The 26,170-nt window shown below is 40.7% G+C and overlaps 1 protein-coding gene and 1 long non-coding RNA gene across 4 annotated transcripts; one reads left to right on the top strand and one right to left on the bottom strand.

Annotated features, from left to right (window-relative positions):
• The first annotated feature begins 1,835 nt into the window (after positions 1-1,835).
• On the top strand, positions 1,836-25,405 carry LOC103142173 (cyclin-dependent kinase 12-like). 3 transcript variants are annotated; one of them, XR_001662858.1, is made up of 15 exons: positions 1,836-3,931; positions 5,270-5,962; positions 6,633-6,812; positions 6,913-7,052; positions 7,151-7,321; positions 8,011-8,200; positions 8,487-8,543; positions 9,090-9,191; positions 10,400-10,477; positions 11,428-11,544; positions 11,624-11,755; positions 11,833-12,056; positions 12,570-12,992; positions 14,207-14,754; positions 24,388-25,405. XR_001662858.1 is itself a non-coding variant. In XM_016674396.1 (14 exons), the coding sequence occupies exons 1-14, from the start codon at positions 2,769-2,771 to the stop codon at positions 14,626-14,628; spliced, it is 4,092 nt and encodes a 1,363-aa protein (XP_016529882.1). In that variant the 5' UTR covers positions 1,836-2,768; the 3' UTR covers positions 14,629-15,694. The 3 variants fall into 3 exon arrangements, 2 of the variants coding, with proteins under 2 accessions (XP_016529882.1, XP_007558141.1); XM_016674396.1 differs by lacking the exon at positions 24,388-25,405 and having other exon boundaries at positions 14,207-15,694; XM_007558079.2 differs by lacking the exon at positions 24,388-25,405 and having other exon boundaries at positions 1,837-3,931; positions 12,570-12,962; positions 14,207-15,694.
• On the bottom strand, positions 15,643-22,693 carry LOC103142174 (uncharacterized). Its single transcript, XR_476665.2, has 2 exons — positions 20,986-22,693; positions 15,643-16,953 (listed from the first exon to the last, which is right to left on the bottom strand). It is a non-coding gene; the product is annotated as an uncharacterized LOC103142174 (long non-coding RNA).
• Positions 25,406-26,170: the final 765 nt, after the last annotated feature.

The following is a 26,170-nucleotide window of genomic DNA, read 5'->3' as shown; positions in this document are numbered from 1 at the left end:
TGGTGATCTGAAATTTTTAATTCTGACAAAAAAAAGAAAGAAAACTAAAGAACTAAAGAAACCTGTTATCAACAAAGTCCTCTGAAGGATGTTGTGGTATCTGGAAGTTATTTAAAAGATTATTTTAGTTTTTGCTTATCATTAGGTAAAGCTTTGTGAATGGAACTGCAACCCAAACAAATTAGATTTTAGTGAGGTTTGGAAATTGTGCAGTTAAACCTCACTGACCAATGTCACTGAGCAACTAAAACTTGTCTTAGATGTTTTGAAAGAAGGTGTATTTTTTCAGTAGCAACTATGTGGATGGTAAAATACATACAACAAAAAAGTGGGACAGATAATGTTGCAAAATAACATTACCTTAATGACCTTCCATGGGCAAGCTTCCATTTTTTTCGAAATTCAAACGAAAGTAAGAACGTGAGCATGTGGTCTGAATAAACCAAAGTTTAACTTTTGTGACATTTTTCAAAATAGCTTGTAATAGCACAAACAACAACACTACATGTCACCAAAGAACACCATGTCCATGGACAAACAGGGTGGTAGATGCATCATGTTCTGATACGTTTCTTCTAAGATAATACATTTTTTAATTAAACGTAGCTCAGCTCATTTAACTGAGCTACAAAACAGTTTGGTCAATGTATGTTGTTTTTGTATGCTATATAAATAAATTGGCATTGATAATGATATTGTCTTAAATGAAGAGAGATTTAACATTTTAGGGAGTTCAGGAATATATCTAAATCAATGAAAGGATTATTTAGATTTAGGTAAGATAGAATTATCAAAATTATTTCTATTTGCTTAATGCCAGAAAACCTAGCAAGAACTCTTTTTTTATATATGTATTGTTTTTTGTGTCTTTCTTTGAATTCAGAAGTTTACATGCAAGTCAAGCTTTTGGCTTTCCTTCCATAAACTCCTGACAGGTAAATTGACACATTTGAGTTAATTGGAGTCATATATGTGTATGTATTTTAGGCCACACCTGAAGCACACTGCTTTTTGGTGTGGCACAACAGGAAAAATCAAAAGAAATCAGCCAAGACATCAGGAAGACAATTGTGGAGCTGCACAAGATTCATCCTTGGGAACAATTTCCAGATGCTTGAAAGTGCTGTATTCATTTGTTCACACAATTATATGTACATATAAACATATACTGCTCAGGAAGGAGGTGGGTTCTGTGTTCCGAAGATTAATGCATTTTTGTTCAAAAAACATAGATTAATCCCAAAACAAAAGCCGAAAACCTTGTGAATCTGGTAAAACAGTGTTATTCTCCAAAGTGAAATGTGTTCTGTAGATGAGCTGAAAGGTCTTTCAGGGAGAAAGAAGGCTTTATTGGAAAACAAACATAAAAGGCCAGGTTGTAGTTTGCAAATGCAAAAATATCTAAAACCCACACACAAATACAGTCACATATATAGCTAATATTTTAATCCCTGGCATCATGCTTTCAGCTAGAGGCTGAAAACCAATACTTTAATCAGAAATGAAGAATTTAAAACATCAATCTGTGCATAATTAATCAGTCTAACGTGTTTCAGTTTGTGAATCAAGTTACTAGAATAAATTACTTTTAAATAATATTCACCTTCATTGAATTTGACGACTAAAAAGCGTTTGGTTCTTTTATTATTTATATGTGTTACTTACATTTTTTCTGTATTGTTAAGATTTCTTTGAAACGGGTTTGTAAAAAAAGTGTTCTAAAAACAATAACATTTTTATTGTATGAAGAAACTCTGAAATATAATGATGTCAGTAGGTGTCAAATTAAACCCACAAGAAAAGTACAATATGAGGACTGCTTTGTTTTTAGGAATCAAAACGTGATCATTGTATATTAACTGACAGGGTAAAAACAGTTGTTGAGCAACTTGCCACCTTTCTCATTCCCGTCGCGCCATCGCGAGAGCAGTAGGCGGGCTCTTTCTTGCGATAGGCTGTTACTGGAATACCTTCGAGATTGACTGCACCCCCTCTTCCGGTTAATTCGCTGGTGCGCAGAAGTTGCTAGTCACAGGAGCCACAATGGCGATTGTAGTCTTCTTCAGATAGGGCTGTGGATGATACAAAATCCACCAGCATCGCCCTAAATATAGGCCTGGTTGATTTCCAGAGCCATTAATAATAAACAGGAACATCTACTACACACGAAAATACTATAATTTCTAATCAATATTGAATCTATAGGGGATAAAACTTACATTAAAGGGAACATGTAAACAGTACCAACCGGGTCAAGTTTTCATTTTGTTGGAGAAACGAGCGTCTTTTACTCAAGGCGTCTGCTTGTTTCTGAAAGCTAAGACCGTTATTCTGTGGAATAATAATACGTTTTCTTAACTTGGCACCGGACAAGGACACCTTTCACAAAGGGACTTTTTTCTTTTTTAGGAGTCTGCTCGCTAGCTGTCGATCATTAGCTAGCTGTGCTAGCTACGTTGAGACGGAGGCGACACCACAATGCTCCTATGTTTGGTTTGGACCTTCCTCATTCAGTGACTGTCTCGGAGTGCTAACTTTGCTGCATAGGAAAACCAACTTGGATTTTTTTGTTCTTGTTTTGGAAAACTTCTCCGGTGAGCTAATGGAATGAATTGGCGCTGAGGAGGACTGTACGTGAGCGGCCTAGAGTGTTTATTTTGTGCTTGTGTTTGTTCTGTTTCTGCTTTGCAACTCTTTGTTTTGACATTTGAAGTAGCCGTTGTTTTCTTGTGGATGAATCTCTCGGAACACGGAAGCCGGCGTGAGGTATGCCAGGGTCGGACCGACACCATGGGACCAAGAGGAAGACTGTTTCGAGCGGCGGCGTGCCACACCAGACCCAAGGCCCAGCTCACACCTCTGAGGGAAACATGACGAGCAAAGACAGTAAGGCGCTGTTAAAATCTTCCATGATATCTTCGAAACGAAAACGGCATAAATCAAACAAACCTAACCGAGAATCCGTGGCGGTACCGCGACCCGGAGTTTTTGCCCCCGGTAATACGGCGCCTCCTGGTGTCAACACGGTGAAGCCTCTGGTGGAGTACGACGACATCAGCTCCGACTCGGACACTTTCTCGGATCCCCCGTCCAACAGGCCTTCTGAGAGGGGGGTCGTGGACCGACTGGATCCCTCGCCTTCTCCCGAACACGATGGGGACGATATCGTCATAGAACCTGAGCGAGAGAGCAAGGGTCAAAGACACACTCGGAAAAAGCCTAAGGACCCTAATAAAGTCAGAGACTCTGGAAACGGGGAGCATGGGTACAAGAAAAAGAGCAGCAAAGATCGTGAAAAAGGTAATTTTGGGAAAGTCAAGGAGAAAGCGGCTTCATCAGGCTCCTCGTCCAAGCGCCAGCTCCAACCAGAAGGTGACACCAAGCGTGGGGAGTCAACGCTCTCTGTACAGACTGCAGCCAGTGTAGGTAGCACCACATCCTCCACATCTTCATCTCGCAGTAAGGAGAGCGGTCGCTCAGGGAAGTCTCATAAAGAAAAGCAACAACGGAGAGAAGGCCGAGGAGATGGAAACCGAAGCTCCTCCCATAGGAGCCGGACAGACAGGACTCACCGCAAGTCCTCCAAGAGTCACAAGTCGAGCCCTAAGGTGAAGCTGTCAGGCAGGGGAAGCCCTCGCAGAAAGGGCGCCAGCTCTGCTGTACCATCCAGTCCCAGAAGAGGCAGTGAGAGTCCACTGGGCTCCAACTATGGACAACAGGGGGATGACGGGTACTCAAGGCGGAGGTTAGCCCAGAAGAGCCCCAGCCCCTACAGGGATTTGTCCCGCCGCAGCAGGCAAAGGTCGGACAGCCCTTATGTCAACAGGCACAGGTCCTCCAGCTGTGAGAGGGACAGCAGCCCTTATTCCAGGAGGCGCTCCATCAGCCCCTATGCCACCCGCAGGTCCTCCAGCTTAAGCCCAGCGTCTCGGTGAGTACATCTAGGAAACCTTGAAACTAGGGGTGCACCAATTGTGGTTTTTCAGCCGATCGCCGATTACCGATCTTTAAAAACCCTGAACGGCCGATTCCAGTTTTGGGCGATACTGATTTTTTAAACATTTTTTTGTCTGAAATGTTGCTGAATATAGCAGGAAAGCTATTATATTTAGTGGGGTGACTATTGTTAACTGAAAATGTGTAGACATGACTTGGTGGGTGGGTCTGTCAGTCAAACCTCTCACAGAGTAAAAGAGTACAGGGGTTAATTTTTAGACCTTTGCAGGGGTGAATGAGATTGGTGTATAAAATCAGCTGATCACCATAATTAAGGAAATCGGAGCTAATTTTTTTTTTGTTTTTGTGCAAACCTTTAAACTTTATAGGTGTTTACCTGGCTACATCTGAATAATTAAGTGTAGCAAACTATATAACATTTCAAGAGGAGAGTTGAGAAGTAATCAGGAATGTCTTATGGAATATATTAAACCTGCTTTATTGGTTTGAAGTCAGGTTGAACTGTTAACAGTTTCACCCTGACAAACCTGAATAATTGGAATAAGAGTAAAAACTTTAAGCTCATCCATCTTTACACTAAAAAATTCTTTTATTTATTTCTTTTTTTATTATTATTTTAATCTTGCAAGTAAACTAAGAATAGAAATAATAGATTTCTATGATAACATAACATAAATTACCACTAAATTCCAAAGCAGATAATTTCTGGTTAATGTTATGTGGGTGATAGAACTGCATGTTATCAGTAAATCTGTTGCAGTCAATCAGTTAAACCCCAAGATAAATTAAAATTAGCTCAATTTCTTTTTTGAGGGCCAATTTGGTTTGCGTCCATTTTATTTATAGTTTGAGATGTAAGTGGGTTTTATTTATTGTTTTTGGCTGTCATGTTTTTTGGATATTCATATCTTCCAGTTCTAGTGTTAAGTGTTTACAAAAATAAAAGTTTATTGATCTTTGAAAGGGCAAACTTGCATTATTATGCCTTTATCAGTAGATTACTTGAAAATGGTCTCACAATGTCATTATTGTTGTTTTTTGTAATAATTACTAGGACAATTTAATGTCCAGCTAAATTTATTGTGACAGGCTTCATTTTCTGAATAGGATAATAAAAATCAAGTCTATTAAAAAAAAGCTGAAATGCATGGAAACATTTTGTACATTTTAGATTAATAAATTGAATGATTGTCTATATTACATAGTGATGACATTTTTAAGGTTATTTCAGTGAACATCTGTATTTAATAACTTTTCAATTGTGTTTCGAAGATCTTTTAGGGTGGCTTAAAGTTTGTTTGTCTTATTTCAGACGCTCGGGTCGTTCCAGAAGTCGTTCCCCGCTGCAGTACTCCTCTCGCCGCTCCTCGTCTCGTTCACGCAACAAGAGGCATCCGTCTTCAGCTTTAGGAGGCGGCAGCTCCCACATTAGTCGTCCAGCTAGCCGCTCCCCCCCTGCATCCCGCTTGCCCCTCAACTCCAGCCTGGGTGCAGAGCTCACCCGCAGAAAGAAAGAGCGCCTGGCCGCCGAGGCGGCCGCTCGCGCCAACGCCAGCGGCACCGCTTCCCCTCTTCCATCCACCCCAAAACTCCCCAGTTCCACATCTTCACGGCCCGCTAAAACTGAGCCGCCACAGGTAGAAAGAGACCCTGTAGCAAAGGTGGAAACCCAGGCTCAAGCAACAGCACAAATAACCTCTGATACTCCCAGGAGCGAAGATCAAGTTACGGCACCTTTACCTTCCTCTCCCACCAATTCCTCTGCTCCTCCTCCTGAGCCTTGCCCTCCTGTTCCCCCCTCACCTGCCACACAGGTGCCACCCCCGCCACCGCCGCCCCCTCAGCCAGAAGCGGCTAATCAGCCCGCCACGCATCACATGTCCCAGGCTAAATCGCCAGGGTTTGTTCCTGCACGCAGTCCTGTCCGCCAGACACCACTCCACAAGACATCCACTCTGCCACCCCTCCCTCTGCCCCCGATGCTGCTGGGAAACACTCAGGACAGGTGAGTCGTCTCACACGTTTCCAAGCATGAATAGTTTATTATAATATGATATGCACATACAGAACTATCCCTATTATTGTTATGCTTTGCTTCCAAAGCAGAGAACTTTAATGGAGTCCTATATTTCAATCTTCATCAAAAGTTTCCTGGATTTTTTTTGTTTTTTTTGTTTTGAGAACTTAAATGTTTAACCTGGATTTTTAGCATGTTTTTCTTTATGTTTTTGTTCCAGTGCTTCTGTATTAGCATGAAAACTTGAGTCTGGGTTGGAAAAAGAGACCAAACCAAAACCAACAAAGTTTTTAGCAAAGCTCCCGAAGCTTATATAGACCACTTTAAATTATAACATAAAAAATTGACTGCTAGGAAGCAAAACGTCAAGATATGTGGATATAGATTTTTGTTTTACAGATTTTTTTCACTGCATTTACTTTCTAAACCTGAACAAGTATTTTTTCTCTTCCCTAAACTGAAAGCAAAAGCTATTTTTGTTCCCGCAAGGTTATATTACCATTTTGTCGTTTCAGCCATTCCTCTGTTAAAGTAAACCACCATGGTCACATAAAAGAGAGTTGTGCTCTTGGATCGTTAATTTGGTGGATCATTTTATTTATTGGAACATAAGAGAAATTAAGGTTAATCTCTGAATTAGTTTGCTTTGCTCTGTCAGCCCAAAGAAATCCACGCCTCCCCAGCGTCCGTCAAGAAAGGAAAAGACGTCCAGCAGCCGGCCGTCTCTCATCGATCTCCCTCTGCCGCCCACTTTGCCTGGAATCGACTCATCGCCGCCTCAGTCGCCTGTCCGCCAGCCGCCTCCTGGCCCCCAGCAACCCCTCAAAAAGAGACCAAAGTCAGAATCTGTTGTCAATCCCCCCCATTACCTGTTGTTGCATCATTACTCCCACATAATCCCACATATCTTTGTTTTTCTGTTTCTCTTTGATTTCCAGGATTTGTTCCCCACGTTATGGTGAGAGAAAACATAACCTGAGTGACTGGGGGAAACGCTGTGTGGACAAATTTGACATAATTGGGATCATAGGCGAAGGCACATATGGCCAAGTGTACAAGGCGAAGGACAAAGACACAGGTAATGTACAGGCTCGCTAAGCATTTGCGATTATTCCAAGATGATATGAACTACATGCATTCTACTGTAAATCCTGTGTGCATCACTTTTCTTTATAGGGGAACTCGTTGCTTTGAAGAAAGTGCGGTTGGACAATGAAAAGGAGGGATTCCCCATCACCGCCATCAGAGAGATAAAGATCTTGAGGCAGCTCAAACATCGCAGCGTTGTCAACATGAAGGAAATCGTTACCGACAAGCAGGATGCACTTGACTTCAAAAAGGACAAAGGTACGATGGCTACAAAGATAGTCAGACATGTTTTTTTTTTTTGTTTGTTTTTTTGCTGTGAATGGGGGAAAAAAAAAACATTTCTGTTTTTAATCTATGACGTGACAAAGTGGATGGTCTTTAAAGCAAAATGTTTACTGTCCAAGAGCACAGAAAACTTGGTGTGGATTTCCTTTTAGTCTTTGTATTTTTCTGTTTGTTTGGGTAGCTCGAGGCTTTGGAAAGCTTTACTTATCGAGCGCTGGATAGAAAAACAAACATCGTTACTCTTGCTTCTTTCAAGATACGCCTTTACCATACAAGTCTGTAGAGCTGCTCCCATTTAAACGCTCCATATGGCAGCACTCCAACTGAGAAAAAGAGTTCACGTGTGTTTAACAGCTTATTACATGAAGGATTGGGCAGCTGTTTGTGAACTTCATTACTTCAATTCTTATTCACTCACAAACTGTCAAACAGTATTTTACAGCGTTTCTCTGACATTTAATAGTAGCTATACCTGTGTGTGTGTTGTGCTCTGCTTGTCTGAGAATGGGCCACCAGAATAACATGTCTGGCAGGGAAACCCAGACGCCCGCTTCCCCAGCAACACCCCAGCTCCTTCTGCTCAGATGTTCCTACCAGCCTCAGCTGAGATTTTCTGAGCTTATACTTCTCTCTAAGCTGTAATCTTTTCCATTTGCTCTCAGGTGCATTTTATTTAGTATTCGAGTACATGGACCACGACCTGATGGGCCTCCTGGAGTCAGGCCTGGTCCAGTTCTCCCACGAACACATCCGCAGCTTCATGCGTCAGCTCATGGAGGGCCTGGACTACTGCCATAAGAACAACTTCCTGCACAGGGACATCAAATGCTCCAACATACTGCTCAACAACAGGTCAGAAAACAAACTCACTCCAATCAACGTTTATTTGGATTGTGATTGTTGATTACAGTTCTGTCTTTTGTTGTTGTTGTTGTTGTTGTTTTTGTTTTTTGTATATTTCTACAACCCATCGGACTAATGACCAAACTTTTCTCTCCCCCCAACACGTTGTCTACTCTTTGTATTGTTCCATGAATGAAACAAAGTAAATATGGTTTTAATAAGGAAGTTGGTTAATGGAGATAAAGCTTGTTTGCTTTGTTACTCATGCCAGATGTTGATATTTCTCTGTTTGCAGAGGTCAGATCAAACTGGCAGACTTTGGTTTGGCTCGACTTTACAACTCTGAGGAAAGGTGAGAGTGTGTTTATTAAAAAAAAAAAAAAAAAAAAAAAATAGGTACGCTGATTCTGTGACCTTTGGACAGAGCCAGGATAGATGTTTCCTGCTGTTTTCAGATTTTAAAAAAAAAAAAAAAAAACATAATAGATAAACACACAGTCCGTTTACATTCAACTCAAGTCCTTAAGAGTGGTTATCCTCCAACTTTTAGAGGCCTCCTTATTCTAGGGGTACCTGTATCAACCGACTGGTTCATTACCAGACTGCTGCAGAACTGAATCACATGTTGATGTTGTAACTTAGGTTTGTTGGTGCAGGAGAGCAACTCTTAAGGACTGAATTTGGAGACCCCTGTTGTAGTCCATATCAAATTTTTGGGGTTTGCATGAATGAATTTTTAAAATTGTGTTGTTTTTTTTCCAAGCGAGTAATTCTCCAGTAGATGGAGCCACAATCTTTTTACTTGCATCTGAACCATTTCTGTTTTGGACACACGGGGGCGCAAGTTGCGTGTGAATGCCTCACAACATCAGTGTTCTTTGTCCTCCTTCCCCTGCAGTCGACCTTACACTAATAAAGTAATCACACTATGGTACCGTCCCCCTGAACTGCTGCTTGGGGAGGAGAGGTATTCCCCAGCCATTGATGTTTGGAGCTGCGGGTGAGTCTAAAACTGTCGTAATGGAACGCCTGTTCAGTCAGTCAGAATCCAGCATTTTCCTTTCTTTGTTTTTGTTATTTAAAAAAACAACAACAAGCCTTTAGACATAATTCTCTTACCATGAAACAACTTTTACGAAAGCCGAATGGTTTGTTTTCTAAAAACAGGGTTGTCCAGTTTCATTTGCATAAACCATACCAAAATAAATGTTGCGATTTATAAGTGTTTGTATTTTTCTAGAATAGTTCTAATTAACTACCAGATGTTTTCAAAGCACTTCTTCTGCAATGTAAGCAACAACATCAACAATTTGCAAGATTAATTGTTTGCGTATCGTTTCTGTTTCTTTGGGGAGCCAGACGAATTTTAAGCTCAGCATGAATTTATACGGTTAATAAGTACTGAAGGTTTTCCTGCTACTTATAATTATGTGTTGTAGTAATACTGGAACTCTGTTTGTGTTTCTGATCTATAATGATTTACACATTTACACATCCCCTTCCATACAGTAAACTACTTTACTTTTTTTTTGTTTTTGTTTTTTTTCAAATATTTTTTTTTTAGTTTGCTATTGAACATGTTAAAATGAAAATACATTTTGCAGTTTTAATTAAAAAACAATAATCAAACTTTCTATGGCCATCAGCTACTTTTAACTCGATATTTTTGGCCCCTGTGGCAAAAAGTCTGGGCAGTACCTGTTAATCTTGTCATCCAAGATTCTTTAAAGCTGTTTAAAATTTCTACAAAAGTTATTTAGTAAGTGTAAACATGACAAATAGTATTTTTAATGCTTCCTTGGGATTAGGGCCAATTCTAGCTACTTATGAACTCCACAGAACAGGTCAAGTCTATGTTTATATTTGTAAAGCAAAATGTATTTTCTTTTTTTTTCTCAAATAATGTTAAAAATCTCATGTCTTATTTTTCTGAACCAATTATGTATTTTCACGTTCAAAGAATGGGCAGCTATATCAACAAATGAGTGATTAGAATACATATATTTTTCTAAAGTACTCTTGAAAATTTATGTCATTCTAAGAATAAAAATGTCTTTTGTTTGTACATTTTGGGCATTTAATAAATGAAAGCCAATTATTTCCCTATTTACACAGAAAGTTGCATAAAGCGGGGCTGCTGGGCTTCATGTACAACTTATTTTCATTGAGCGTACTAACTTCGTTTGTGTGTTTGTTTTCTTTGTTTAGGTGTATTCTTGGGGAGCTCTTCACTAAAAAACCAATATTTCAGGCAAACCAAGAACTTCTACAACTGGAACTCATCAGGTACAGAAACTTCTACAGCCCCAACGTGTTTTAGCCACTGTCGGCCGCTTTAAAAACCAGAACTCCACTAGCCTCACAAATAAATCGGATCAGCATTACAACTTACGTCAGTGTCATAACTCGTCAAAATAAATACAAATTAGGTTTTTTTCCACTGAGTCCTTAAGAACTTCTCTCTAAAAATAAGTGATTCCTTGTAGTTTTAATGAATATTTACAGAAACAATATGGAAAAAAAATAGAGAAAAAAAGTTACTGATGAACCAATCTACAGAAAACAAAAACATAACTTTTGATGAAAATTATGACTTGTTTTGATAATTCATTTTGAACTTTTATGACCGTTTCTAATCCTAGAGGGGAGCTTAGGACAGAAAATAGGAGAATGATCGGTTCAGGACAAATACAAAATGCCTTGTATGTGCAACTCATGGGACTGGCTGTATTTCCATAGATACGTGGCAGCTACGTCCATCTGTAGCTTAGAAACACATCTGGACACAAACGACAGATGTGGACACATCTGGACATATCCAGATGGGTTTCGTTTTGTGAGTTTGAACTTCTTTAGGTTCCTCACTTTGGATTAAGAACTAGGTTGCTAGTGCAAAGTGTTTGTGCTCAGAAAAGTTATGAACGACTTGAACCAAGGTATAAAAGCAAAGTCCAGCAAAGCTTTACTCAAAGTTAACAAAACAGTTTACTGTACAATAGTGTCTTTTGCTTTGTTGGTTATTTGCTGTCATTCTTGGAAAACAACCTTCCAAAAAAAAACGTTAGATTACCTGAGAGTTACATGCCTTTTATAGAGGAAGTGAAAATAAAGAATGAAAAGAATTGTCTATGATTTTCCTCTGTGATGTTGGAGAGTTTCATAGATTGTTTCTATCTCAAACTGCCGTTTTCTTCAATCATACCACATGATTAAAAGCTCCCTTCCGTTTCCTGCAGCCGTCTGTGTGGAAGTCCTTGCCCTGCGGCGTGGCCTGATGTCATCAAACTTCCACTCTTCAACACCATGAAACCCAAGAAGCAGTACAGACGGCGGCTACGAGAGGAGTTTGCCTTGTATGTCGCCTGCCAAGCGCTCATGTCAAATCTGTTGTTTCCTGTTAGCTTTGGTAAATATTTCTGTTCCTTTCTGCAGTTTGCCTACTCCTGCTCTGGACCTGCTGGACCGCATGTTGACCCTCGACCCTTCACGTCGCTGCACATCGGAGCAAGCTCTTCTCAGTGACTTCCTTACTGATGTCGATCCTGGCAGGATGTCGCCACCAGAGTTAGTGTCGAAAGACTTTTAAGTTTAAGATTTAAATCTGTTCAAATTTTTGACCTGTTTGCGCTTCCTTTGTCCAGTCTTCCTCATCACCAGGACTGTCACGAGCTGTGGATTAAAAAGAAAAGACGTGCACGTCAGAGTGGGTTGCCTGAGGATGTGCCTGTGCCCAAAGTGCCCCGTAAAGATATGGCTGGGACCTCCAGTGGAGAGAACAGCCGACCCCAAAGCAGCCCGCCTGGAGCTCCGCCCCCTCCCCCAGGAAAGCCGCCCTCCACAGCCAAACTGGACAGTGAGCTGTCAGGTAACAGATCACCTCCAAGTATTCGGTTTGGGGGAAAAAAAAGTCTTTCCTGTGAAAAAGTGAAATAAAACCAAGTCAAATTCAGGTGGACTTTGTAACTTCTGCTCCAGTTCTGACTGGCATTGTTGCCCTTCTACGTATAGGCATCAGTAATGATTAATTTAACACAGTGGTAGTGAATGGAAGCAGCTAAAAGTCTGACCTTTTCTACATCAACCTGTAATGTAGCTGTGCTTGTGGAGACGCTGTCGAGCCACTTAAACGTTAAAAGCTTGCATACAGTTAGAGTTCCTTTTTTCTTAATATGTAATTTGGTCCGCTGACATGTTAAGTAAATGAAAATGCTGTTATACATGATACATGTACAAAAATGGGAGTATTTACTTGTTCATAGTCAGGAGTGGTCCTTTAGTCACAATGCTGTCAGATTCTTATCGGTGTATTTTTTTGACTTTTTTTTTTTTTTTTTACTGTTTCCAGTTCATGTTTTTACAAATTACTTTGTATTTCCAGGTCTTGGAGCGGCTGCAGACCAACTGAATCAAACTGAGCTGGCCGTGCTGCTTAATCTCCTCCAGGGACAGACTGACCTCAAGCTGCCCCAAGTGGCCCAGCTCCTTAACCTCTCTGACTCAGACACTGTCAGCCAGTTGCTATCAACTCTCAGTGAGGCCTCTGACCACCAGGGGGCTGCAGAGGACCAGGCTCAGCCTCCTGCCGCAGCGCAGCCTCCCGAGCCGCCTCCGGAACCCCAGGAGGCCTCACCCACATCTGGAGAACCTCCGCTCAGCCAGGAAGACCAGGCCAGCCTGCTGGCTCTCATTCTGGGCCAAATCATAAAACCTCAAACCGAGGAGCAAAGCGATGAAAGCAATGGCGTTAAGTCAGAGGAGGCGCTGACACGCGGTTCGTCCGCTTCTACTACTGATTCCAAGGGCAAGTCTGGGTTTAGTCTTTAGAGAGTGAACAAAGAGGAAACCAGTCGGGAGGGAAATCCATAAAATGTGTAAAGCAGAGGAAATCTGTCCCAAGACCTATAAACTTTTCTCAAATTAGATTTTAGATGACCTGATGAAATGAACAATAATCCAAATGAATCCGGCTATTAGACCAATCATACATCAACCCATCTGTTATTGACAAATATTCATCTCCTTTCAGCACCTGTCTTTAAGAAAAAAAAGCAAAGGAAACCTGTGAAAATTTCTTGTGCATTTGGCTGTCATGTGACCCAGGTAAACAGGTAAAAGTTTGTGCACATGGACATAACCAGTGCACGGTTGAAGTGCTCAGTAAAAACCAAAACCTAGTCGAGTGATGTTCAGCTGCGTAAAATAAAAAAAAGTTTCACGCTGTGTTGTTCCCATGAAATCTCCCTCTTGTTTCTTTCTCACTGTCTTTGTTTCTGTCTTTCATTTTCACATGTTTTATCTTCTTCACTTCATTTTCATCATCAAGGAGGTGTCGTGGCTTCTTCGCAGGAAAACAAAACAGTCTGTAATGTCAGGATTTTTATGAAGAAAATCTAATAAATTATCAAGTGAAAATAAATATTTTGAATCTTTTTAGATCTCACCTGCATGTGTTTCTTTTAAATTTGGTTTGTCACTTTTTTTTTTAACTTTCACTCAGTATTTAGTATAAATATTAAGCTGAATCACTACTTATACTGGAAACAATCTTAGTCTTGTTTTGGTTGCACTGTTCTATAAATATCACACTGGTGCTTGGATCTCATCTTTTTCTTTCAATACACACAACTGGTTATATGGGAGGAGTGCCAATATTTTACATGCAGTAAATTGAACTTTTTTATGTTTAATGACTAATGATTAAAATGATTAGTCATGAAAATGGGTTCATTAACGATTTTAAACCTGGAAAGTTGCATACATTTTACTGTTTCACAGCATTTATGGCCTCGTGAGCGGAGAGCAAAGAAATGTTTATATGTAGTTAGTCGTGTGCGCCCCCTTGTGGTCGATATGGGAATTTTTAGCCTTTCTTAACTTTCAAGTTGGACTTACTTGGAACATTTTTATGTAAGTGAGGTGTAGAACATACTGGGGGTTAAAAAAAAAAAGAAAAGCTTAACATTTCTGATCAGTTTTCCTCTATTTTTAATTCCTTCTGTTCTTTGGGTCCATTAGATGGTGGCGTGTCAAAAAGGAAACAAGTTCTGCCTGACCAGTTTCCTCCAAGCGGTGAACAGCGCCCCCCGTCTCCACCCGGGTCACCTCCAGCAGCTCCTCTCCTGGTGAACTCCCAACAAGCCGAGTCAGAAACTCGGCCTAGCAACCAGGACATCAGCCCTGCTGTGGCTGCTGCCTTGCTTCAGCTCATCTCCCAGCAGGACCTGGAGGTCGTGACCTCCAAGCAAAGCAAAGACCCCTCCCCGGCTGTAGATGCCGCAGGCCGTGAAGAGCCCACCCCACCCTGGGTTGCGGACTCTCCCGTTAAACCTTCAGCCCCAGCTGAGGCCCCGGCAGCGCTGGGTACCGCCGCTCCCACCACTTCGGCGCAGTTCCCCAAGGACCAGGATCTGCGATTTTCCCATGGAGCCGCCCGCTGAACCCCAATCCACCGGTGACCTTAATGTTGGGTATCATGAGACAGCTCCAGCAGTCCTGGCCTGAAGGGAAAGGAAAGGCAGATGGAGAATGCAGCCACAGAAAGTGACTCACTGGACCAAGAGCAGGTAGTGAAAGTCAAATCAAAGATTTTGAAAGTGAATGTCTAAAAGGAGGAGATTTAGGTTTTTTTTTTCAGGTAATGAACGCATTTGCCTAATGGAGCAAGCTGTTCTGTTGCCTTGGTGGGAGTGTTTGGACATGGGGTCAGGCTGTCAAGGATTAGTTCAGGTTGCAACACTCGCCGCCTCCAAGTCTTTGCTCTTTTCCAAACATCGACGAGGCCGGACTGCTAAACTGAGTGCTATGCAACTGAGGCTTAATGATTGTCAGCTCCACTGCAGTGGCCCCCTTTCAGTGTGTTTCATTGTTACGGAGAACAATGTTTTTTTTCAGTTTATTTTAAATGGCGAGCTCCTCCTGTTTTCAGTCTGACGTTTCAGCTTTTCCTGAGCGATCTCGGGTATGGTGGGGCTTCAGTTCTGCTTTGAGTGACCACTGTGTACGTTTTTCAGAGCATTTCTTTTGTTTTAAACCCCAAACCTCAGCAGATTGGGACACACTGTCCTACCTGAACTGTGACCCTATGACGTGCAACAATCATTTCTTTAACAAGCCTCTAGTTCTCCTGTTTCTGACCCATAAACGGATTATATCAAAACATTATACGTCGCTGCTCTGCACATGCTACTCTAGTTCACGTAAAGTTGAATAAATGCACATGGATTTATCTGGGCCGTAAGCGCGTCGCCTTTCTGACAACTGTTGCAGCAAGCCCCCTCCCCCCTCATTTTCTTTCTTAATTTTTGATTAGATTATTTTCTACATAAAGTGAAAAAAACGCTTTAAAAAGTGACGGTCAGCCATTTTGCTTCCGTTTTTTGCTTTGAAGAAAGGGAGAAGTAATGTCTGTAAAATAAAAGACAGAAGAAACGACAAAAATAATTGTAATTGTGTTTTTGGGGCTGTGGGTCGCTTATTAAAGGTTATTCCACCAGATGGACTACATACCATTTCTGAGCGTTTCTGTGTGAAGTGACCACTAGATGGTAGACATTTCCACAAATCCCAACTGTTTGCTTTTCTCATAAAAGGTGAGAACTGCAGTGTTGGCCAGGTTACGGTGCTACGAGTTGTTTAATTTTGAGTCAGCATGCTGTCTCTGAAGGAAAAAATGCACAAAAATACTGAATAGAGGACACTCAGGTGTGCAGTAAAAGATTCCTGGAAAATCTCATTTGACCTCAGATATTAGCATCATTTTTAAATGGTTCTCTCTTTTTCAGTTTTGCACACATAGTCCCAAACTGATGCACCGTTTTTATATTTCCACGTTTCCCCTGTTAAGACCACATACTTGTAAAAGTTTGGCATTTTATGTGATATAGTCCACAAAAGTAGATTTGGGATTCGTCCCTTGCAGCGTAGCTCAAATGAGATTGGATGGAGATAATCTGATCAAGACGACGCCTAACAATTGATCAACAGCACCTCAGTACCACTGGAAGGGAAAAAATGCAACAGGATGTTTTCTGATGGAAAAGCTTGGCTTTTTTTGATGAAGGAATTTTACCAAAAAACTCTTTAATGTGAAAGTGAAAACTTGGTAAAAAAAAATCTTTTACTAAAATGTCTAACACAGACGCACCTTTGGCTGCACTCGCAGCACAGACTGTCTTTTGGTCTGAATTAGACTTGCACATCTGAACTTGTTAACTTTACTCCATTCTTCCTTGCAAAACTGTTCAAACTCTGTCAGGTTGCTTGGGGGTCAGCTTTGAACATCCCTTTTCCACTCCAGCTACAAATTCTCTTTTGGATCAAAGTCTGGGCTTTGACTGGTCCACTCGTACTGCCACCACCATGCTTCAAAGTGGGGATGTTGTGTTTTTGTGGTGATGTGTAGTGTTTGGTGTCCATCAAACTGTGTCTTATCTGATTACCAAGAAGCTCCATTTTGGTCTCATCAGACTGAAGAACTTTCGTCCATTTGACCATTAGTCTCAAGATGAGCGTTATTAGTTTTCATGTCTCTTTATGCCTCTCTTCCACAAAAAAGAGGCATAAATCCATAATTTTTTGATGGATGTAGCTGGACTCCAGAGTATGTTTAATGCCTTAGATTTTTCTGTATCCATCCCCTTACTTATACTTGTCAATAACCTTTTCTCTGATTTGCTTGGAGTTTCTTTATGTGTCTTTATGTCTTCCATACTCCAGTCACTTGCGACACACTCACTGCACTCCGGTGATCTCCATTCCACTCACTGAGAATACAAACACAAGATAGCCAGAACTGTTGAATCAGGTCAGTCACTTTAAAGGAGCCAAATATTTATGCAATGTCATTAAAGAGTTGTTTTGGAGGGATTTTAAAAGCAGTAAAATTGTTAGAACATTCATCAATACCTTTTAAAGGCACTGTACCCGACCAGCACACCAGGTATTCGTGTTGTCTCGCAGGGGTCAGGGAGCATTTGCACTGGACAAAAGAGCCTCAGAGATTTTCTCTGATCAAAGTTGATTCACTCTGAGAAGAATTTATGGCAACCAATGATGTTAAAGACATCAAGGAGAGCGCTATGCGTCACCAGAAGTGGTGGTGGTGTTGGAGTGTGGGTAGGTTGGGGGTCAGCTGTGACCTGAAGGGCCACCATTCAAGAAGAGTGGGACGCCATGCCTCAGCAGACAATAAGTCGACTTATGAACAGCAGGAAACATCTGCAATTGATGCTCAAAGACACAGGACATTATTGAGACATTGACATTTTTTTGTTGTTTGATTTTCTTTCAATACTTTACGTTGAGGACATGACCATGGCAGGCTTCCACTGTCATATATTATTATTGTAGCATCAACCTTTTTATGGTTTCTATTATATATATTTAAAAATAATAATTGATACGTTGTTTCAGGCTTCCTGAGAGAAGTGGCCGTTTTGATTACAGTAGAAAAGGGGTTACAGCAATATCCTTATTTATGCATCATATAATAGTCCCAACCTTTATTAGATCTTAACATTCTCTGTGTTACATTTATAGACTTAAATAAAAGTGAGATTTTTCTCCAATCAGCAGATCAAGGCTGTTTAGCTGACTGATGTATTTCTTATCCAGCAAAAATGCGCAAGCAGCTAAATTACACATTTTTTTTAAAGTGAGCAGACTTGTAATATTGTCTCCAACCCAATTAAAGTCGGATGGATTATATTCCAACCCAGTCAGATGGAGACATGACGTCTCCATGATTGGTTCTCCCTCTATATCAATCATATTTATACATCAGTTATTCCCCCACTTGGTTTGATCTCTCTATGAAGATCCCGACAGGCAGCCAAGGATCATAAACCTTAGATGGGCAAACGCAGAGGCTTCCAAGGATGGTGCAGATTGTGTGTGTGTGCGTGTGTGCTGGATTGGCTTCACGCACACAGAGACCAGCTCCTCACTTGGCACGCTTACATAGCCGCTTACCCCTCTGGCCCGGCGAGCAGCTGAGCCCTTTGGGTGGGATATCCATTCAGAGAGGAGGCGGAGGGAGGCTCACCTGCCCTCTAGCACAGGCCCAGTGTGAATGAGATGAGACGGTGCTGCATTCTGTCTGATGCCTCCGCCCGCCGGGACTCCAAATAATAGTGAATGTGCCCACGGGGACTTTCCACTGGAGGATGTAGTGGGCAATGCCAGCGCCAAGTCACAAAGACGAGACGAATAAATCAGGGCTGAGGAGAGACGAGAGGGAGGCGAGCGAGGCGGCGCCATCAATCAGAAAGAAGCACCTTATGGGGAATGCCCAGAAATGTGCCAATCTGAATCTCACCGTCGCCATGGCAGGGGACAGTCTGCGGCGATCAAAATGGAGCCTTTGAATGCTGGCACTTAAGTCAGCTGCAGCGATTCTGGGAGACTTCCAGACAAACGGTGAAATTGCTGAGGGTTTGTTTGAGTCTATTCGTGCTAACCTGATTTAATGAATGTTTGGGTTTTTATTTCAGACTGATTGAATTTTCTGAGTCCCTCTCAGATCTGGTGGTGAGCAATATTAAACACCTGGTTTGGGTGCCATGTGATATTTAAAGGATCTTTGAGCAGCCCTGAATTGAAACAGAATGGAACAATGCCAATTTTACAGCAAAAATTCACTATAAAGAGAGACATAGAAGCATTTTCTCGAGATTTCTACAAGCTACAGACAGTTTCTTAAATGCCACATGGTTGAGTATTTATTTTCTTAAATTGTACCACCACATTGTAATCTGGCAGCAACCTCAGAACTCCCTGTACTTTTTAATTTCCGAGGAACAAATGAAGCAGTTTGATTCTGTTTAAACCACCGTGCCAAACAAAGGATGTTATGCATATCAATGCAACTCTTGGATAAGCTTAACAGGATTTTTAGAAGATGACAATTGAACTAGCAAAGCGTTAAACATTCTGAAATGTTTAATTAATTTGTCTAATTCTTTTATTTCTCATTTTAAAACTTAATTTGAACATATAAAAAGGTATCGATTAAAAAGTTCTTAACTACCTCTATAGAACACAACCCAGCAATGAAAACATGAGTGTGTGCAGTGCCGTCTGTATTTTGTCTTTGTGAGCAATTTGCCGGTTTGATGACTGAGGCTGTTTGATCAGCTTGTGAACTCGTCGAGGAGAGGCAGGGACTTCCGCAGCTCCACATCCAAGACACACAAAGCCAAATTAAACAAAAAAGACAAATACCAGCCCAGAACTCCAAATATTGGCAAACGTACACATTAAAATAAAAGAAAAGTAGAACTGAGATTCCTACACCCCTTTAGTTGAACAAAATGTGAATCAAAGTCGTTTTAATTATTAAGACAGCTTGCGTGTAAATATTCTTGTCTTCATCAGCTCTTCTTTGTCTATCAAATAAAATTTAATGTCAGCCATTTTGTTTATGAGTACGTCTCTGTTTATGCAATATTTCGAAAACAGATCCACTTCCTCCCAGCTGTGATGTACGGTTTACTGCTGAAACAGCAAGTTTTATAGGCGCCATAATACGACCCCCCCCACCCCCCATTTCTCTTTATTTTATAGTTTTTTCTAGGAAATTTCATGTTACACATGCTTGTTATGTCCGGCCTGGCCCTTTGCAAGCAGACTTTGAGGACGTTTATACCGAAAAGAGGCAGAAAGAAAACTTGAACTCACCCAGGAAACAGTTTACAAATACAAATGCAGCTTTTAATCACACTCAACATACATTTGAAGAAAACATCAGATTTCAATCAGGACTCTGGCTGGGCCACTCCAAAATGTTGCCAAAACTAAAAGTTAACTTTGAAGCTGATGCTTTTAATCCTTCCTTTTAAATGATTGTTGTCTATATAAAAACACATAAACTTTTCATTTCTAAACTGATTAAAATATGTCATCAACAGAAGACCATCCAGCCTCACATAGACGTCCAGGCCTCAATAGAGTTAACGAGTTAGCTAACGCTAGCACTAAGAAAGCCACTGAATCCCTCTGGATGGTGTTTCCCAAGACAAAACTGACAAAAACAATGACAAACTGTTTAATTATACTATTCAAAAGCAGGCAGTATAGTTATGTCCCTAAAAGTGAGCACACACAGCGCTAGCATTCACAATGCTAATGCTATGATCACATTGGCCATGATGTCATATAAACACACAGCAAATTTGTGTCTAAAATAAAGTTTGTTGTCAATTTAGCATTATTTGCAGCTTAATACTTTGCTGCTTGCTGACTTGTCCACTTTTATCTTTGACATCCTTAAACTTCAACTACAAAATCACTGCGAGAAGTAAAAATGGCTGATTCGCAAAACTTGGTTCATGACCTTGTTTAGCACTTCCACAGCTAATACTGTGACGTAATAGTTCAAAAAAACATAGTAGGGAATAAAAAGAAATCTTAACGCATGGAAAAATCTGACTCAAACAGAATATAAAGATATGCATGAAGCACTGAGATAGACTAAATTCAGTCAGGTGTCCATTTTATTTTATATTTGTCACTACTTAACTGTAGGACAAGTGGTGCTAAACACAGATGGCAAAAATGACCAAGCATAGACCATGAAGAGGAAACTCTGCTTTGGGTCTTCCAACAGCAGTGAGGCTAACCGGAGAGACTGTAATGCAAAGAAAAACTCCGGAAAGACGACACTGCTGGCTTCTTTAAACCTATTCTGTGACCTTTTGTCTTGGCAATATCGCCACCTCAGTCAAATTCACACCATCCTCTCTGCATGATGCTGCACTTCTGCAAACCAAAGTCATTTTTCCCCCCCAAGGTCTCACCTTCTTCTTATCAATTCGGTTCAAAAAGCTCGATCAGCACGGCAGCATCACTGCCTCGTCTCCCCCTCGGCGCCTGCACATGCCGGTGCTGCCTCTTTAAGGGCAGAGGGGCTGCTGGGAAAGCAGTGAGAGAGAGGGTAGAGGTGTAGGAAGGGGGGAGGGGGAGGGGGCGCGGGCCCTGCAGGACCATTTGTGCTGAAGCTCATTTGCACAGCGACACTTAATTGGCTACAACAATTAATTAATGTGTTGGAAAGTTGGCACAAAAAGTTCATTTAAGAGGGTTTTAATAAGCAATTAGAGGAAAAGCAGCGAAGAGGGGGAATTACTGGAGAGGAAAAGAGGAAAAAGCAGAAATGGAACGAACGTCTGGCTACAAGAGACGTGAACGCCCCTCTGTAGCTGACTGCCGTGCTCTGTCTCTTCCGCTGACCTTTCACTTTTGAAGAGCGGATGAATGATTAGGCGTCATCGCCGCGCCACCGTATCTCTCTCAGATGCCCTCAAATCCGTGTTCTTAAGTGGACTCAAAAACCCACAATGCCCTTATATCGCACACGTCTTAACCTCGGTGGCCCCTCGGTGCCCCTCCCTCCCCTCGTTCTTGTCCCGGTGCCCAGTGTAAAATATCGCATGACTAATGAGCAGAGCAGGTTGGAATCCTGGGGAAGATGTCCTTGGAAGACGAATGCATTTTCAGCAGAATAATTAACTTAATTAACAAATTCACATGCATATTCATCAGCCTATTAATGTCTGCTTCGCGCTGCTTGATGAGCAATGCAATAATAACCGTTTCATTTGCATATTTGCGTTCACACTCACACCCTTCCCCAAATAATGAAGAGAAGACGGTGCAGGAAATTCGGAAGGGTATTAAAAAAAAAAAAAAGAATGTCGCTCCCGCTCATCCTGCACGAAAGTGAGCAACCTGCACATGTTTACACCTGAGAAGTTTCTTTTTGGCTGTTTCTGCTGCGTGCCACATCAGCTTTAGTAAAACTAGAAGTGTCTCGCTGCCTGCACCTCCAGCCTCCTTCCAAAGATCACCGCGGCTCCCTCTCTGCTTCCTCTCTTTCAGCTCCAAACTCCATCTTTCCTTCCTGTTTTGCGTCTCCTTCTATCCCCTCGTTTTACTAATTAATCCCTGTCATACTTCTGTTTAATTTATTTATTTCTTGCGTTTGAAGTCTGCCTTGTCTGCCTGTCAGTGTAATGTATGTTTTGCAGGAGAACTGTAAAGCTCTGTGTGTGTGTGTTTGTGTATACGGCTGGTTTGAAACTAAAAGAGCTGTGAATGGGGATAGAAATAAACAAATAAATGTGGGATGTGCATGTTCTCCAACTTCCTTGATTTTTGTTTTTGTTTATGTTTTAGGGGTTCATCCGGCATGTGCATCTGTGTACTTCCCTTCAATACGGATTTGTATCGAGTTCAGATGATGCTGCCTCTAGGCAGCATCATCAGTTACTCTCCTTGATAGTGTGTGTGTCTTGGGAGGCATCACTGGCTTTATATGTGTGTTTCTGTCTCTTTAGATTCAACATATACTGTATTATCTACACTTTTATTTGCTTACAAATTCGTCTCTCTAATATTTTAGATGGCAGCAAAGTGATGGTAACATTTTGGTGCTTTATCAAGTTCAACAGTGTAACTGCCTTTTCTTTTAAGGAGGAAATATGCGTGTGCGTGCGTGTGTGTGTGCATTTGTTTGTAATACCTTGTGGGGACGATTTTCCTGACATATACTACGTTGTGGGGACCTATTGCTCCTTGTGGGGACCGGAGCCTGGTCCCCACAAGGGGAAACCCTGTTTTTGGGTCAGGGGTCAGAGTTAGGGCTAAGGTATGAATTGAGTTTTGGTTAGGGATAGGGTTAGGTATGTGATGGATAGGGTTAGGAAAAGGGTAAAGGTAAGGTTTAGGCTGTAGAAATGAATGCAAGTCAATGGATGTCCCCACAAAGATGGCAACACAAACATGTGTGTGTGTGTGTGTGTGTGTCTTCGGCCAGCCTGTGCTCAGACACCAGCAGTTTGTGGAGCAAGAATAAAAAGTAGGGAGTGATGCCAAGTGAGTCCCTGGAGAAAAATAGAGGAGACAGAGAGAGAAGAAAGAGGATGTGGAAAGGATTTCGTGCACACACACACACATACACACACACACACACACACACACACACACACACACACTCTAAAGGAGTCACTTACACAAAGAACACTAGCTTAGCTGTAGTGAATTACAAAGCTCACACTCATTTTAGATAAGGTTTATAGTTAAGATGGTCAAAACATACGGATACTTTAGCTCTTATCAGAGGCGGCTCAAGCATATATGAGGCCCAGGGCAGAATTTCTTTAGGGGTCCATTTCATACGATCATTTTTGTACTCTACATTCAATTCAGCTTAATTTATCTGTAAGTATCGTCCCAATAATTAACGAAATTTGTCTGAAAATCACAGTCCCTTAACCTTATTATTTTTATTGTGATTTAATTAGAAAGGATGAAGGCCTAAACATATGATCAAGAGTTATGACTTGTTTAGTATTTTGAAAATAGAAGCCAAAAGATTTATTGGTAATATTCTGGAAAATGTAAGCATCATGTGACTGTTTGTGCCCAAGCAGAAATTCAAAATTAAGCTTAGATCAATAAAAGTTTAAACATTTCTTTGAATAGTTTCCTGCAAATATTGTTTTCAAATTTCTAATAGGACTATGTCAGTTCGGAAAACGAGATTTAGTTGCCAGTTCATAATAAAGCTTACAGATGTTTTTTTCCAAATAAAATCTTCAATATTCTAAGGTTTAGCTAATTGCTAAAATGCAGTAGGTTCTGCATTACTAGCATAATCAAGCCAATGATGACACAGGGATTCTTAAAAATAAAGCTCATGTTAGATTCAAGAAGGAAACTTTCAGGTTTTCAAAGAATACATTATTGCGTTATTGGTTGGACCCAACCAAGGCATTAAAAAAGTGACTGCATTTGGGTTTTTTTTTTATGGTGTTACTCAGACGTAAGCCAGACAAAATATCCTTATTATGCTTTCTCACTAATCCACATATAAACAATCACACTGCGGCCTTAATAAATAACATCCTTTTATTTATATTAGATAAACAGCTACTAAGTTCACCAAGTGTTGCATCATCGGATTAAAATAAGATTGTAAGAATGTTTTATTTGCAGTTTAAATTGAATCTTGGACCTTTAGCAGAGCTTGAGCTCTCAGACAGGTCAGAAAACCTCTCACTCTCAAGTCCTCGCAAAGATAGAAGCAGAAAAAAACACGCACAGCTTGAGGCCGATCTCTCACCTTTTTGTCTCTCTGTCCACTCTCTCCCTCTCCTCTCCTCCCCTCCGTCTCTCTCTTTTTTTTCTCCATCTCCCAGCTTGCTGAGGTGACACCCTGTGTGTGCAGTGTGACACTGAGCTGTCACCTCCCACTCCTTGCATCACACCTCTGCCCCCTGCTGGGCAAACAGCGTCACGGCATCCAGACGCCGCCTCCTCCACCTCCTCCACCTCCACTGGCACCACAGAACATAACTTCACATTCTGTCACGCTTTCAGTCAAAGCTTTCTTTTTGGACTGAGGTTATGTGATAATTTCAAACTATTTTGCAATTCCAAATATTTATTTATATTCTTGGTTTGATCATGCCACGATATTTTTTAACCTACCCCAGGCACTTTGTTCAGCCCTCGCAAAGATGTAATAAAGACTTGACATAGAATTGGCTTTATTGCAGAAGCATAATTTTACACTACAAAATAGAAGAAGAAAAAAATCCAACCTTCAATGTCCATTGAGGCCAAAAATAAAATAAAATAAGTCTTAGATTTTTTTTAAACTGCTTTTTTTATTAAAATGACTAGTTTTACCATATTTACAGCACTTAGTTTTTTATTTATTTTATTTTATTGTATTGTATTATATTTGATAAAGATTGCACATAGAGGGATCTGGATTTTTCACCTTTCTTCTTTGCTCAATCTTTAATGCATCCAGAGTTCTGGATCCTCTCTGATGTCTCCTTCTCAGCAGTTCAATGTGAGTTTTAGGCCTTAAAACATGGAAGACGGTTAATTTTGATTCCACCTGGAATGTTTGTTTTCTGAAAGTTCATCATTAGTCTCATAAGAGTAAATCAAACAGTTTCAGGAGGGTTTAGCAACTCCACATTTTTGCATTTTTGATAGTAGGATAGAAAAGCTTTTTTTTTTTTTTTTCCTGACATGCCTCCGAAAAAGTTTCCTTGGATTATAGATTGCTGGTTATGAAGATTTGTTGATGTCAAGAGGTCACTATTATTTTCCTCCAATCCTCAGTGATATTAAAATAAACCTGGTCCTGAAAACCCTTTATATTGTCTAAACATGCTGCAAATAAATATAAAACTAAACATTTTTTTTATTGTTAGACTACTCTGAAACCATACAATTTTCCGTTTGTTTTTCAGCCCCAACAGCATCCTCGCTATCTCAGACATGATGATCTCACTCACATCCTAAATTTCTGACCTGCTACGGTCCTCGGTTTCATATTTCCAAACTCGCAACTTGACAAACTGGAGAAGAGCCACAGATTCTGACACATGCAGATGCTCTAGCATCAAATTAATATCTTTTACAAAGACTTTTTTTTGGCCACTGTTCTGCAGGTTTGATGAATATTTTAGCACTTGCAGCAATTAACAACAAGAAAGTCAAGAAAGTTGCCAGGAAGTAAAACTGAGAATAATTTACCATCTTGTAAACATATGAAAGAATTGGATAAAAGAAATGGTGCATGATCTTTTTATAGGCTAAAGGGGATTTGAAAAAAAAAGAACTTAGGTTTTAACATAATCAAAGAGGTAATAAAATACAATACTATGAAAAATAATTGTTCCTCATACAGGCTTCTTCTGTTTTCATGTTTTGTGACACTTAAAAGTTTCAGATCATCAAAGAAATTTAATATCAAGTTAATCTGAGATATTACAAACAGCAGCGTCTAAATGATTACGCCATTTATTAAGGGAGAACAAGCTATCCAACCTGGCCCTCTGTGAAAAAGTAATTGTACCTGAAAACTAATACCTGGATTTTTCACCCTGATTAACAACTGCTATCAAAACCTTGTTTCTAGCAATGAGTCTTTTGCATCAACGTGGAGGATTTATAACCCAC

The sequence above is a fragment of the Poecilia formosa genome, unplaced genomic scaffold (assembly GCF_000485575.1).
Source record: "Poecilia formosa unplaced genomic scaffold, Poecilia_formosa-5.1.2 Scaffold94, whole genome shotgun sequence".
Taxonomy (NCBI): domain Eukaryota; kingdom Metazoa; phylum Chordata; class Actinopteri; order Cyprinodontiformes; family Poeciliidae; genus Poecilia; species Poecilia formosa.
Note: the sequence above shows the minus strand (reverse complement) of the source record. Positions and strands in the feature narration are given on the sequence as shown.